Raw genomic sequence first — 14,784 nt, forward strand, 5'->3', positions numbered from 1 at the left:
AGTTGGAAGGGGCCATACAGGCCATCTAGTCCAACCCCCTGCTCAACGCAGGATTAGCCCTAAGCATCCTAAAGCATCCAAGAAAAGTGTGTATCCAACCTTTGCTTGAAGACTTCCAGTGAGGGGGCACTCACCACCTCCTTAGGCAGCCTATTCCACTGCTGAACGACTCTGACTGAGAAAAACTTTTTCCTGATATCTAGCCTATATCATTGTACTTGAAGTTTAAACCCATTACTGCGTGTCCTTTCCTCTGCAGCCAGCAGAAACAGCATCCTGCCCTCCTCCAAGTGACAACCTTTCAAATACTTAAAGAGGGCTATCATGTCCCCTCTCAACCTCCTTTTCTCCAGGCTGAACATTCCCAAGTCCCTCAACCTATCTTCATAGGGCTTGGTCCCTTGGCCCCAGATCATCTTCGTCGCTCTCCTCTGTACCCTTTCAATTTTATCGATGTCCTTCTTGAAGTGAGGCCTCCAGAACTGCACACAGTACTCCAGGTGTGGTCTGACCAGTGCCGTATACAATGGGACTATGACATCTTGTGATTTTGATGTGATGCCTCTGTTGATACAGCCCAAAATGGCATTTGCCTTTTTTACCGCTGCATCACACTGCCTGCTCATGTTTAGTTTACAATCCACAAGTACCCCAAGGTCTCGTTCACACACAGTGCTACCTAGAAGCGTATCCCCCATCCAGTAGGCATGCTTTTCATTTTTCTGACCCAGATGCAGAACTTTACACTTATCTTTATTAAATTGCATCTTGTTCTCATTTGCCCATTTTTCCATTGTGTTCAGATCTCGTTGAACTCTGTCTCTATCTTCCGGAGTATTTGCCAGTCCTCCCAATTTGGTGTCATCTGCAAACTTGATGAGTAGTCCCTCCACCCCCTCATCTAGATCATTAATAAATATGTTAAAAAGTACCGGGCCGAGCACCGAACCCTGAGGTACCCCGCTACTCACCTCTCTCCAGTCTGATGAAACACCATTGACAACAACTCTTTGAGTGCGGTTCTCTAACCAATTCCCTATCTACCTAACGATCTGAAAATCCAGATTGCAGTCCTTCAACTTATCCATCAGAACATCATGGGGAACCTTGTCAAAAGCTTTACTAAAATCCAAGTAAATGACATCAACCAAATTTCCCCGATCCAGCAAACCTGTTACTTGGTCAAAAAAGGAAACTAGGTTGGTCTGGCAGGACCTGTTGGAGACAAATCCATGCTGACTTCCTTGGATCACCAAATTGTCCTCCAGATGTTTGCAGATCGCTCCCTTTAATATCTGCTCCATTATCTTCCCCACAACAGAGGTCAGACTCACTGGTCTGTAGTTTCCCGGGTCATCCTTCCTCCCTTTTTTGAAGATCGGAATAACGTTTGCTCTTTTCCAGTCCTCCGGGACATCTCCAGTCCTTAAAGAGGTTCCGAAGATGATGGACAAGGGCTGTGCAAGTTCTCTGGAAAGTTCTTTGAGTACTCTCGGGTGCATTTCATCTGGACCAGGGGATTTGAACTCATCCAGTGCAGCTAAATGCCTCTCGACCACCTCTCTATCCATGTTAACCTGCCACCCAGACACTATCCTTTGGCTACAGCCATCTCTAGATGTGCCTAAACACTTAGACCTGTGGGAAAAAACAGATGTAAAATAGGCACTAAGCCTTTCTGCTTTCTCTGCATCTTTCGTTAGAGTTTGTCCATCCGCACCCAACAGCGGGCCTATTGCCTCCTTTACTTTACGTTTGCTCCTCACGTAACTGAAAAATCTTTTCTTGTTACAATGGGCTTCCCTGGCCAATCTTAGCTCACTCTCAGCTTTGGCCTTTCTGATGATTGATCTACAGTGCCTAGTAACCTGTAGGTACTCTTCTTTAGAGCTCTGTCCTTCCCTCCATTTCCTGAACATTTTCCTTTTCTTTCTTAGTTCCTCTTGAAGTTCTCTGTTCATCCAAATAGGCTTCTTAGAGCTCCTGCAGTGTTTTCGTATTTCTGGAATAGTCATTGATTGAGCATGCAATAGCTCTTGTTTGAGTAGCGCCCACCCTTCACATGCTCCCTTCCCTTCCAGCATTCTCGTCCATGGTATGACACTCATCATGTCTCTGAGTTTATTAAAGTTTGCCCTACGAAAATCCAACATCCGCGTCTGGCTACAAGCTTCCTTGGCTCCCCATCTCAAAAGGAATTCTATGAGGACATGGTCACTTCCCCCTAGGGTCCCCACCTCCTTCACCTCATCCACCAACTCTTGCCTGTTGGTCAGTATTAAGTCCTGTATGGCTGAACCTCTTGTGGGTTCATCTACCATTTGATAAATGAAATTGTCAGCCAGGCAGGTCAGAAAGTTGCATGACTGAGGACGCTTCGCAGAGTTTGTTTCCCAGCACACTAACTTCTAACTTCTGCTAGAGCCTTTTTCGCGGAGAAGATCGATCAGAGCTCTCTCAGCTCCTCGCAGGGCCCCATGACCACATAGAGCAGAATCACAAATGTTGCGTTGACAAGAATCTTTATTCAGAATTTTTAACCAGGTTTCATGATGCTCTTCTAAGCTTCCTAAACAGTGATTTGGTTCCCCCTTAAATTTGCTTCCTGATTTCATTGAAGAAGATGCAGAAGAAATATTGCTCATCTCTCTGCAAACAGAAGAAAGAGGTGTCATTACTGACGCAATCACAGTCACACAGAGATGACGTCCCTTGCAAAACCTGTAAGAAAGAAGTCCAGTCGAGAGCACGGTGGGAGGAGAAGAAACCTGGCTTCAGCCTCTCTGCTAGTAATTCTGGAAAACTCAATGCGAGGAGCAACAGGAACAAGAACCTATGTTGGCTCTATGTTTCGAACAAGAGACACCCGTTCCTATCTCTGAGCAAGGTGGACGTTCAGAGACAGGACAATAAAGTCCAGGAGCACCTTTAAGACCAACAAAGATTTATTCAGGGCGTGAGCTTTCGAGTGCAAGCACCCTTCCTCAGACTATGATCTTCTTAGGTGACCATTTCTTAAATGACCATTGGAATCTATTCAGAGACAGGGTTGCTGGTCACTTACCCCAGGTGTGGATACAGCAAGGGGTCGGCAGTGATGAGAGTTACCCTGGATATCCAGGTGGGGCATTCCAAACTTCTTCCTAGAACGGAAATACAAGGAATGAAATTGACTCCATTTTGCAGGCCCCGTGGAACACAGACACAGTCAAGTGGAACTTACTGCATCGACAGCTGCTCTCTTTCCTCCTCGGGGGCAGTTCTTGATGTAGCAAGGTGACGCCTCGCCTTGGTCCTCTTCATCCATACATGCAGGGCAACCCGTCCCACCATCACTCGCAGTGACAGTCACGATCAGAATGGACAGGAGCAAGATGAGGAGAAATGGACGGAGCATCTTGGAAGGCCTGAGAGTCTCAGAAATGTACGGCCTGGGCCTCCTCCCCATCAGTCCTGCTGGCTTCAGTGAGATCCCGCCTTGACCACCTCAATATTTATATCCCTCTGTGCAACAGGTGACTGGCTCTCCTTTGCCAGAACCTTCTTATTTCCATCCCAAGCTAGGAGGGAATGTTCCTCAGAGATAGCATCTCTTCCTCAGAGTCTCTTGCGGCCATGTTCTTCATGCCTGATTTGATCAAGGGTTCTCAGCGGTCTTGTGTGGCCACAAGGAGGGGGAGAGGAGCAACCCCATGGGAGAAAACCTCCTGGGAGAAAAAAAAACGTTGACATTGTGTGGGATGGGATGTCATGTCTGGGGAAAACCCTGAAGTGACATTGGGAACCTCTAGAAATCAAGAGAAACTCAGTGGCTCTGCCATAAAGTTTCAAGTAATTCCTAGAGCGTCCTCATGTATCTAGGATTCTCTTAGTCAGCTTATGACTACAGTCCCCCTTCAGGCTTTGCTGCTTTCCAGAAAGTGTAAGGAGGGAGGTGTTCCATTAGGCTCTGCCCCTTGTGGCAGCCATTTTGGGTTTCATTCCAACTCATGTGGCAGCCATTTTGAGATGGCGCTCATTGCCCCCTTTCAGAATTCCTAGAGGCATGCAGCCTTAAAATCTCAGGGAATCCCATCTCTTGAATATCTCTAGAATATCCCTAGCTAATCTTACAGTGACGCGGTGAACAAGAAAACACTGAACTCCGCTTGCCTTTTCAGTATAACTCACAGTGCAAATCTTGCAGTGATAGAACCAGCAAAAGTAATTATGTTGTGACATTATGTCTTGCTCAATTACAGAACTGTGAAAATGGCCAAGTGCCCACAAAGTACATTCCATCACCTTGGAGGAATGGGAGGCAGTTGTAAAGTCTTAGTAAAGTAAGACATAGGTGGCTCACTTGAAGCCATCTTTATTGGGGCTCGGGGAAATCCCAGAAATTATTTTTCCTTCTCTGCTTCAGGTACAGTTTTGGCACCGGCCACTGTGCCAGTTGAACCCAGATATTTTACAAGACTCAGGGCATTTCTGCACATTGTTAGATATATCTTCATGCCAGGTGAGTGGCGTAACGCTACATATAATCACACCTCCAGACCCGCTCCTCTCTTTTTTTTGCTATCTTGCTCTTCTCTGCTGTCTCTCTTGGCCGCTTTGTGGCTCCTGATTCACTCCTCCAAGTTTTTATCCCAGACAGAGCCCACCCTAACTCCTCCCCACCAGCCCGCAGGAGTGGATTAAAGATTCTATGATTCTCTACCCTGTTGTTGACCATCTAGAGCAGGGGTAGTCAAACTGCGGCCCGCCAGATGTCCATGGACTACAATTCCCAGGAGCCCCCTGCCAGCGAATGCTGGCAGGGGGCTCCTGGGAATTGTCGTCCATGGACATCTGGAGGGCCGCAGTTTGACTACCCCTGATCTAGAGGAACTGGTTGGCCACCGTATGAGACAGGATGCTCGACAAAGGACTATTGGTCTGATCCAGTTGGGTTCTTCTTGTGTTCTTATCAGGGGAAGGCCTCAACCTATCGGCCCTGTTGTTGGCCCTCAGGAGGACCTGGTTGGCCGCTCTCAAAGACAGGAGGGTGGACTAGACGGACCCCTGGTCATGTGATGAGAAGAGTTAAGCAAATAAGCCAAGTGTGTCCCAGCAAAGAAACTTGTCACGACACACGCTTTAAAAAGCAACAAAAAGTGTCATCACTCTTGGAAGAGAGAAAAAAGAACTTTATTTTTTAGAGGCTAGCCACATTTCTTGACTTGGTAAGACTCCAAAATTGTTCCAATTCTTGCATAACTTTTCTAGCCTTTATTCACAGTCTGAATGAAATGCTGTTTTACTGCAAAGAGAAGAAATAGTTACAATTGTTAATCCACAGCTGTTGGCCACATCAGTCGCAGAAGTCATGGGGTGAACACATGGTGGGTATTACTATAAGACGGCATAACATGTACCGTGCTCCTTGGAGGATGAATGGCAAAAACATACAAACTATTATATGACCCTAGTAGTGGGCTTTTGAGTATGCTTCTTGCCTTGACATCACAAGCCAAAATACAGTTGAGTTTAGCAGTTGTTTCTCACACCAGCTGTCTGTTTCCTTCTACATGCTAGGGAGATGTGCCCTCTACCCTAATATGCCCTCTAAGAGAGCCAGTTTGGTGTCGTGGTTAGGAGTGCGGACTTCTAATCTGGCATGCCGGGTTCGATTCTGCACTCCCCCACATGCAACCAGCTGGGTGACCTTGGGCTCGCCACGGCACTGATAAAACTGTTCTGACCGGGCAGTGATATCAGGGCTCTCTCAGCCTCACCCACCTCACAGGGTGTCTGTTGTGGGGAGAGGAAAGGGAAGGTGAATGGAAGCTGCTTTGAGACTCCTCTGAGTAGTGAAAAGCAGGGTACAAAAAGACAGCCCTTCTAAGGCCCTGGAGAGCTGACGCCAGCCCAAATGGATAATTCTGAGCTAGATTAGATGATCTGATTTCAGTGATCTGAAATCAGTGATCTGATTTCCTATAAGGCAGCTTCACTTGTTTATCTGTGGCATTCACCCGGGAGAGAAAACCGGGAACAAAGCAGAGATGTTTTTGCGTCCTTGTTCAAAATGGAGATTTGCAGACTGGGGTTATTGCATGCTTACCCAGTGTGTGGAAACAGCAAGAGGAGAACAGAGCTACCCCGGGTAGCCTGGTGGAGCAACCCAAGTTTCTTCCTAGAACAAAAACACACACAAAAAAAGAACTGGCAATCGCATTTAGAAAGGCCACTAAATTCAAATCCAAGGAGATGAAAGGGCATGTAGAAAAGTCATGGTGTTCGTAAGCCTCTCGACACACGTAAATTGTCGCATCTTTGGAAATAAAACCAGCAAAATTTCCAGGCTATGGAAAACCAGGCAAGTACTTCTTAATGGTTTTATTTATTGCATTTGTATCCCACCTCCGAACACCCCTGTGAGGTAGGTCAGGCTGAGAGACGTTATTTGTAATGGGCAGATCCAGCTCTGGTTACACATTCCCCCGACAAAGCTTACATGGCAAAATGCAAAGGGACTTCATAAAATTAATCTATTTCTTCTCACCAGACATTTTTTGCTTTTTGTTTGGTGGCACCCCACTTTTTTCCTTTATCCTCAGCCCCAAATAGCCCCTATGATGAGATGGTACCAGCCAGGAAGGTGGGAGTAGAGCCTCAAATTAGCTGCGGAGAGTTAGAGACAAAGAAGGAGGTGAGGTTTCTTTGCTCAGGAAGAGAGAACCAGCTTGGTGTTTTGGTTAAAGAGTAGCAGCCCTCCTCCTCCACGCACAGCCAGCTGGGAGACCTTGGGCCAGTCCTAATTCTCTTAGAGCTGTTCTTGTAGAGCAGTTCTCTGAGAGCTCTCAGCCTCAGAGTGTGTCTGTTGTGGGAGAGGAGGGGGGAAGGTGTTTGTAAGCCAGTTTGAGCCTCCCTTGGGTTGTGAAAAGTGGGGTACAAAAAAGAGCTCTTCTTCCTTCTCCTTCTCTATCCATTTCATTCAAGGGCTCCTAAAACCATATTTGTGGTAAGCCTAATAGCTAATGGAATTTAAGAGGGGAGAGAGAAGGCATATCATCCCAATTTTGAGTATCTGTGATTTATTCTTTGCAAAGAACAAGTTGTGCAGATGGTCAAGCCAAGTTATCCTGGTGGCCAAGCCAGTGACAAAACTGCCTGATAAAAAAAAACATTTCTTCCGGGATGTATACATCTGGAAGATGAGAAGACAAGCTGTCCTGTCTGGGGAACCCTTCCTTTAAAGGAAAGATGTAGACCATATGGTTACGTGATGTTGAAAAGCAAATCGAAGCTTTAAACTCCAAGAACCATTATTACTATATTAGTATGAACTGTGTTTATTTGCGCAAGGCAAAGAAAGTTTTTCTTAGGATTTGCATGTTTATTTTCCAGCCTGCCCCACAAGAGAGGTAGGGATTCGAACCTGGGACTTGCAGACTCTAGTCCGACACCCTTAACCACTATACAGCCCTAGTGTGATGAGCTGTCAGCTCTGAGTCTTAAATGGAAACCCCAGGTCCCTCTGACTATAAGGTCCTGATAAGCCAAAAGGATATCGCATTTTCTTGCACAAGTCTCTGCATTGCACAATGAGGTTGGGCATTGAGTTTGATATGCTCCACCCAAACATCTCCTTATGCTCATGTACATGGATGCGCGTGCGCGCAAATTATACTCACATTGGCCACGGCTTCTCTCTTTGACCTCTGCTTGCACTGGAGTCTGGCACACTCATCATATGGTTCGTAGCCCTTACAGAGCTGTCCACAGTTAGCAGCAGAAGCTGTGCTCAGAAAGCACAGAAGGAGCGTTCCGAGAATGACTGGATGCATCTCGGCAGACTTGCAAAGCCAAAAACGCTCCCAGACTGGCCTGCTTTTGCAGAGCTTGCTGGTTGGTATCAAGATCCTGCCCAGAGTACATCCCTCTTTATATCCAATCCAGATTCCACAATCATGTGACCCTGATATGGTTTTTTTTTTAATTTCCTTCAGAAGCTCAGTATGTAAAATATAAGGAGGTAACAATGCTCAGATATTGGCTTGGATCGCATTGATATGCGAGAAGAAGAAGGAGAAGGAGAAGGAGAAGGAGAAGGAGAAGGAGAAGAAGGAGAAGGAGAAGGAGAAGGAGAAGGAGAAGGAGAAGAAGAAGAAGAAGAAGAAGAAGAAGAAGAAGAAGAAGAAGAAGAAGAAGAAGAAGAAGAAGAAGAAGAAGAAGAAGAAGAAGAAGAGGGAGGTGAGGCTGAGAGAGCCCTGATATTACTGGAGAAGAAGAAGAGTTGGTTCTTATATGCTGCTTTTCTCTACACGAAGGAGTCTCAAAGCGGTTTCCATTCACCTTCCCTTTCCTCTCCCCACAACAGACACCCTGTGAGGTGGGTGAGGCTGAGAGAGCCCTGAGATTACTGCTCAGCTAGAACAGCTTCTAACAGGGTTGTGAGGAGCCCCAGGTCACCAAGCTTGTTGCATGTGGGGGAGCGTGGAATCAAACCATGCTCACCAGATTAGAAGCTGCCGCTGTTAATCACAACACAAGTTCCTCTTGTGTAAAACGGTGGGCGACCCCCATGCTTCCTTCTCTATTAGAGTGCCACGAGAGCAGTGACACGAGATCTTGTACAAGCGGAGACACAAATGCACAAGTGGGATTAATTCCCGTTTCCGGATGACATTGACACTGGGCCAGGGCAGTCCTGGTCCTGGTGCGACTCGAGCCCTCAGTTGGCCCCTGGCAAGGGAATATGGAAGAATCTGTGTCTCCTTCTTTGCCACGGGCCACATCGGATCCTACATTGGGCCAGAGCCAACTGGCAGGGAAAAATCGGGCCGTACTGACCCGTCTCCTCCCCAGCCACTCATGTCAAGGAAGGTTGCATCTCTTTACCCGACTCATTCAAATGTCGTGTTCAGCTTTCAGCCAAAATTAGTTCTTCTCTCGGCAGCCCTACTGACTGAACATGTGCTGGCCTCAAGGGCAGAAATGTGAGCACACAAACACACCCATCAGCCTTGTCTCCTTTATACGCATGTGTTTATGAATAAATGGTGGCAGTACGATATTGACACAGTGTTTGCGGTCCCAGACATACAGATCTGATTGAGGGGTGGTTGATCAGGGGCCTGGGGTTTGATTGACAGCTGAAAAGTGGGCTCTCTGACCAGGAAAAAGAGTCGGCACGGGTGGCTAAAGGACTGCCTGAGCTACACCCTGGAAAGGTGTGATGTCATTTCCTGGTTTCCCCTTGGCTTTCCTTCACTGGTTTCTATCCCCTCAACATGTGAGCCTCCCTCCATTCCTCCTCGTTCCTGTTTCACTCCTTCCATCCTTCCTGAGGACCATCTTTCTTCATCTTGGCCTAATAGCCTTTGTGTGTGTTTTAAGTGCTGTCAGATCTTACGGAGATCCTCTGAATCGTTGGCCCCCAAACCATCCTTTAGTTACCAGGTCCTGCAAAATGAGGGCCATGTCTTCCTGGACCGAGTCTGTCCTTTCTGCCCGAGGTTATGCTCCCGGCCTTCAAGGGAATTCTCTGCTCTGCTAGCCAGAATAGCCTCATGTCCCCCCTGATGTTCCTTTTAAGTACAGAATTTAATAGGGACTCTCTGCCACCCTTCTCCCTATGTGTACCAGTCCATGGGGAACATCAGCGCATGAATTTTACCTGAATCAAAACACTGGGATCTGATTGACAGCTGAAAAGTGGGCTTTCTTTCTTTCTTTGAAGGCTTCTCTGGATTTCTCTGCATTTTGTGGAAGGTCAGCAAGGTACTAAGTCGGGTCGGTCCTGATAAATACTTGGATGGGAGACCGCTAAGAAAGTCCAGAGCTGCTACCTAGAGGCAGACAATGGGGAAACCAACTCTGTTTTTCTCTGGCCTGGAAAACCCGACAAGGTCTCTGTAAATCAGCTGTGACTTTCTGGAACTTTCTACCATCCCTGAGAACTGCTAAGATCAAAATGAGATCTCATATCATTTTGGGATTCAGTTGGGTGTCATGGTTAGGAGCGCAGACTTCTAATCTGGTGAACTGGGGTGATTCCCCACTCCTCCTCCACATGCAGCCAGCTGGGTGACCTTGGGCTCCCCACAGCACTGATAAAACTGTTCTGACCGAGCAGTGATATCAGGGCTCTCTCAGCCTCACCCACCTCACAGCGGGAGAAAAGGGAAGGTGATTGTGAGCAGCTTTGAGCCTCCTTCGGGCAAAGAAAAGCGGCATATAAGAACCAACTCTTCTTCTTCTTCTAAATAAAGACTGCTTATTATTTTATATTACTATCTCTTGTCTGCCTCTAGTTCTTCAGAGGAGAATTATCTCATAAACGTATGCAATTTGATCCTTCACTAAGTTACCCAGACTCCCACTAGCCAATCCCCACTTAAGACGTGTCTCCCTACACGCATTTCGGGTAACACCTGAGAGCTGCCCCTGATCCCGCCTTCTCTGTCCCTTTGTCCTGCGGTCCCCTCTGGTAGGAACAAGGCCCTCCTTCTCCCACACCCAGGATGCTGGAAAAACTGGCTCCCTGTGATAGGGAAAGTCCTCTGTAGATGAGGCATCTCCTTTCAACTAGAACCTGAATGTGACCTGGTTCTACTTGAATCCATGCAAGTTTTTTGCAATATCCATCTTGGGAGATGTGTTGACTGCACTCAGCTTTACACTTCTGTAACTGGGCAATACTCTGGCAGGTTAACCAGTTATCCCAGAATGCCACACCAACTCCCTTGGGACAATTCCCCTCCACCTTCTTGCAGCCATACAACACTGCAGCAGCCCCCACCCCACCCCGGTTGATGAAATCTGCCATGAGGAACGTGGTAGCAATAAAAGCAGTGACTCTGGGGAAGAGATCCTATCTCCGAGGAACATTCCCTCCCAATTTGGAATGGAAATAGGAACGTTCTGGCAAAGGAGAGCCAGTCTTCCGTTGCTCGGAGGGAGATAAGTACCGCGGTGGTCTAGTTGGGATCTCAGAGGAGACGGTAGGACAGAGGAGAAGGGGCCCGATGCGGTGCGTTTCTGGGACTCTCAGTCTGTCCAAGTTACAGCGTCCATTTCTTACCATGTTGCTTCTGTCCTTTGTGACCTTCTCTGACCCTCTGGCTATCAAAGACGGTTCCTTATGTGAGGGGACGCCCAATCCATAGGATTGCACTCAAGAATGCACAGCAGGGAAGAGAGAAGTCATAGAAGCAGTGGGTTCAACTCCTCTCTGTGTGCATGCACGTGTAAGGATGAGGACACAAGAGTGTTCCTACAAATGGCATGAAACCGTATTCAGCATCCAGTATTCAGTGGTTTAGAACAGGGGTAGTCAACCTGTGGTCCTCCAGATGTCCATGGACTACAGCGTTCGCTGGCAGGGGCTCATGGGAATCGTAGTCCATGGACATCTGGAGGACCACAGGTTGACTTCCCCTGGTTTAGGACTCCTCAGCATTGTTGGGTTTTTTTTCATCAAACAAACTACGAAGGGATCGTGGGCCATGCACAGAGCAAACCAGTTTCACCATTTTGTTAGTCTTTGAGGTGCAACTGGGATCTTTCTCTTTTCCAAATCTTAGAGCTCTTTGTATAAGCTAGCTTGAAGAACTGTATCTTCCGTGGTTTCCCCATTTTGTTAACCAATGACATACACACTGTACCTGCTAATCCTTTATTGCAAAGCCAAGAGAACACAAGGATAGAATTCTGGTTGTTATATGAGCTTTATTGTTTCGGAAGGGTTGTTTCCCCCCCTCCTCCTCACTGGCTTCCAACACACAATGGCCCATTGTTGACCCCCAAGTTCAAAGTCTCAAACCGCACTCCTGTTGCCCTCATGTCTGGTTACCTTCTCATTCTTGATCGCACATAGAGTCCAGCACGCAACCCTCTGAAACAAGAAGAAAACATAGATTCAGGTGGGTCGCCGTGTTGGTCCGAAGCAGCACAACAAAACAAAAACAGGGGCACCTTTAAGACCAACAAAGATTTATTCAAGGCGGGAGAATCGTAGAACCACAGAGTGGGAAGGGGCCATGCAGGCCATCTAGTCCACCCCCCTGCTCAAGGTTGTCACTCCCGCCTTGAATAAATCTTTGTTGGTCTTAAAGGTGCCACCGGACTCAGGTTTTGTTTTGTTAAGAAGGAAACATGTCACAGAAACCAAACTCACAGTTTCATTTCTTGGAAGATGCACTAGACACTGGCTTCATTCAACCAGAGTCAACCTTCTACTGAATCAAACGGTTAGTCGGGAGAGGCAGGATATAAATTTAATAAATAAACTCAGTATTATCTACTCAGACTGGGAGCTGTTCTCCAGGGTCTCAGGCTGAGGTCTTTCCCATCACCTCCTGCCTGGTCCTTTTCACTAGAGATGCCTGGGACTGAATCTGGTACCTTCTGCATGCCAAGCAGGTGTTCTACCACTGAGTCACAGCCCCTCTCCAGGGCTCTCCAGGGTCTCAGGCAGAGGTCTTTCCCATCACCCACTGCCTGGTCCTTTTCACTGGAGATGCTGCTGGGGATTGAACCTGGTACCTTCTGAATGCCAAGCAGGCGTTCAACCCCTGAGCCACAGCCCCTCTCCAAGGCTCTCCAGGGTCTCAGGCAGAGGTCTTTTCCATCACCCACTGCCTGCTCCTTTCTAGTGAAGTTGCTGGGGATTGAACCGGCAGGCACAGAGCTTCTGTGTGCCGCCTCCCAGGCCCATTAGACACAGGTTGGAGAATGCACTTCCAGCGTGCTTTTGCAACTGGATTTTCCCGAGCAGAACAGGATAATCAGCTTCTAAAGTACACGGAAAGTACACTATCCAATCTGTGCATGATGGGCCCAGGTCAGGACAGAATACAATATAACCTTTTTAAAACAAGCATCTCTCTCTCTCTCTCAAAGTCACCAACAGCCCTTTAACAGCAGATGTCATGATTTAAATCAGCAGCAACTAGCAAAAGGAAAGAGAACTGACGGTTGAGGGGGTGGCTAGGCTGTTCTAAGACTACTGCTCATTGAGGGGGTGGTAGGAAAACAGCACCCTAGGGTGGTCTCACCGTGGTTGCAGCAGATCCCCGAGGAGGCGCAGGTCCCCCCGCTGCTTCCGCACGGCTTCCTTCCGGACTCGCAAGGGGTCGGCAGGAAGTTTTCCTCCTGGCATCTCAGGGTCTCGGCGGTGCCAAAGTAGCAGCCCAGGTCTTCTCCGCAGCAAATGTTGGGCCCAAAGCAGTGGCCCCGATTCCTAGGCCCGCAGGAGATGCACTGCACGCGGGGAGGACACAAAAGGGGGAAGAGGTGCTAGGACTGCCAAACCTCAGGTGGGATTCCTGGAGACCCCCAATTCTCCAGGTATTTCCCAACTGACAATTGGCAACCCCAGGATGCACCATTGTGAATCATGGATGCTGGAGGCTGATCCTGCCTTGAGCAGGGGGGTGGACTAGATGGCCTGCATGGCCCCTTCCCACTCTGTGGTTCTACGATTCTATAAACCATTAATGGTGAGCTCACAAAACTTTTCCCAGGGTTCACAAGACTGTTTTAGGAAGTTCTAGGCCATTCCTATCAGCATGAGATCTTCCCTTCTGCTGGGTTTGGTCCCTTAGAACCGGGCTTGATTGGAGAAGGTGCATGGAGGCTACTGGGGAGCAGTTTTTGATTACCACTGCTCTTAACCACTACACCAAGAAATGACAAACCACCTCTGCTCAGCTCTTGCCTTGAAAAGCCACCATGGTCCTCATAAATCCGTTGTGACTTGGAGGTCTTTTCCACTGCCATCTCAGTATAGCAGATGCCTTCACCCTGATCTCTGAGAGCCACAACACACCCCACAGCTCAAGCCCACAAAAACAACTTGTCTACAATCACTTGTGTTTTAAAAGAAACCAAGGGCCATCTTTGATTGTGAGTTTCCTTGCCTGAGGTAATTCCTCCTAGTCCTTGGTGGGCATGCAGTCAGCCTGCAGATGTCCATCTACTCCCGAAAACCTCACCTTCCCAGGTTCCATCTCCATGTCTCCAGGAATTTTGGACCCTGGAGCTGGTAACCCTACCCTCAGATACTGAGCCAAGCAGAACCGCACTGGTTCCCCCCTTTCTGCACCTCATTTGTCTGTCAGCCAACTAACATCCACACCAGAAGGCATCCAGCTTCCTTCATTGGTTAAGCCAAAAAGCTTGTCCACACTTGACACAAACTCACAGTGCTCAATATTGACTTACCTTCCTGACTTCCACATCCAGGGTGGATCGCTTCCCGCCGATGGGGCAGTTCTGGATGTAGCAGGCAGAAGACAGAGCCAGGAAGGAGAACATGCAGAAGGCCAGGGTATTATAAGACATGGTCCCCATTGACACCAGTTGGCTCTTGGGAAGCACCGGTGGAGACGTCCTTTGGGTCCTGTCTCTGTGGCTTCTGCTATATATACTGGAGGATGGGCCTGCTTAGCCATGCTGTCGTTTCTCTTAAAGAGCACAAGGTATTGCTTTCCACGCCAAGGGTCCTCGTCTAATAATCCAAGGTCGGGGATGTGAGGTCAGTCAGCGATGAGTGATTTTGTCTCCCGTTTCCCCCCAAACTTTACAGATGACATCTAAAAGGCCAAGAATTCTCCTTAATTGAAAGGGTATTTGATGTCACCACAATTTGCTGGGCAGGATGTGACCTCTTTGGGCATCTCAGGTGGTAAAACAGGACATTAATATGCATCTGCATGAAAACATAATCCTCAACTTGAAGTTTCTGAGCATCGGAACGGAGAAAGTTTCACAAATAAGAAAGGTTAAGGCCACAAAGAGCTCTGCATGTGA

At 47.8% G+C, this 14,784-nt stretch overlaps 1 protein-coding gene and 1 long non-coding RNA gene across 2 annotated transcripts; both read right to left on the minus strand.

The window, feature by feature from the left end:
- Positions 1–5,185: 5,185 nt before the first annotated feature.
- On the minus strand, positions 5,186–7,860 carry LOC143819421 (uncharacterized). The gene is made up of 3 exons (XR_013224965.1): positions 7,662–7,860; positions 6,089–6,160; positions 5,186–5,284 (listed from the first exon to the last, which is right to left on the minus strand). It is a non-coding gene; the product is annotated as an uncharacterized LOC143819421 (long non-coding RNA).
- Positions 7,861–11,680: 3,820 nt separating this feature from the next.
- Positions 11,681–14,381, minus strand: LOC143820014 (neurophysin 1-like). The gene is made up of 3 exons (XM_077302376.1): positions 14,197–14,381; positions 13,029–13,233; positions 11,681–11,866 (listed from the first exon to the last, which is right to left on the minus strand). Exons 1-3 carry the CDS (start codon positions 14,323–14,325, stop codon positions 11,829–11,831), a joined length of 372 nt encoding a protein of 123 aa, XP_077158491.1. The 5' UTR covers positions 14,326–14,381; the 3' UTR covers positions 11,681–11,828.
- Between the last annotated feature and the right edge of the window lie 403 nt (positions 14,382–14,784).

Source organism: Paroedura picta, chromosome 10 (assembly GCF_049243985.1).
Source record: "Paroedura picta isolate Pp20150507F chromosome 10, Ppicta_v3.0, whole genome shotgun sequence".
NCBI lineage: Eukaryota > Metazoa > Chordata > Lepidosauria > Squamata > Gekkonidae > Paroedura > Paroedura picta.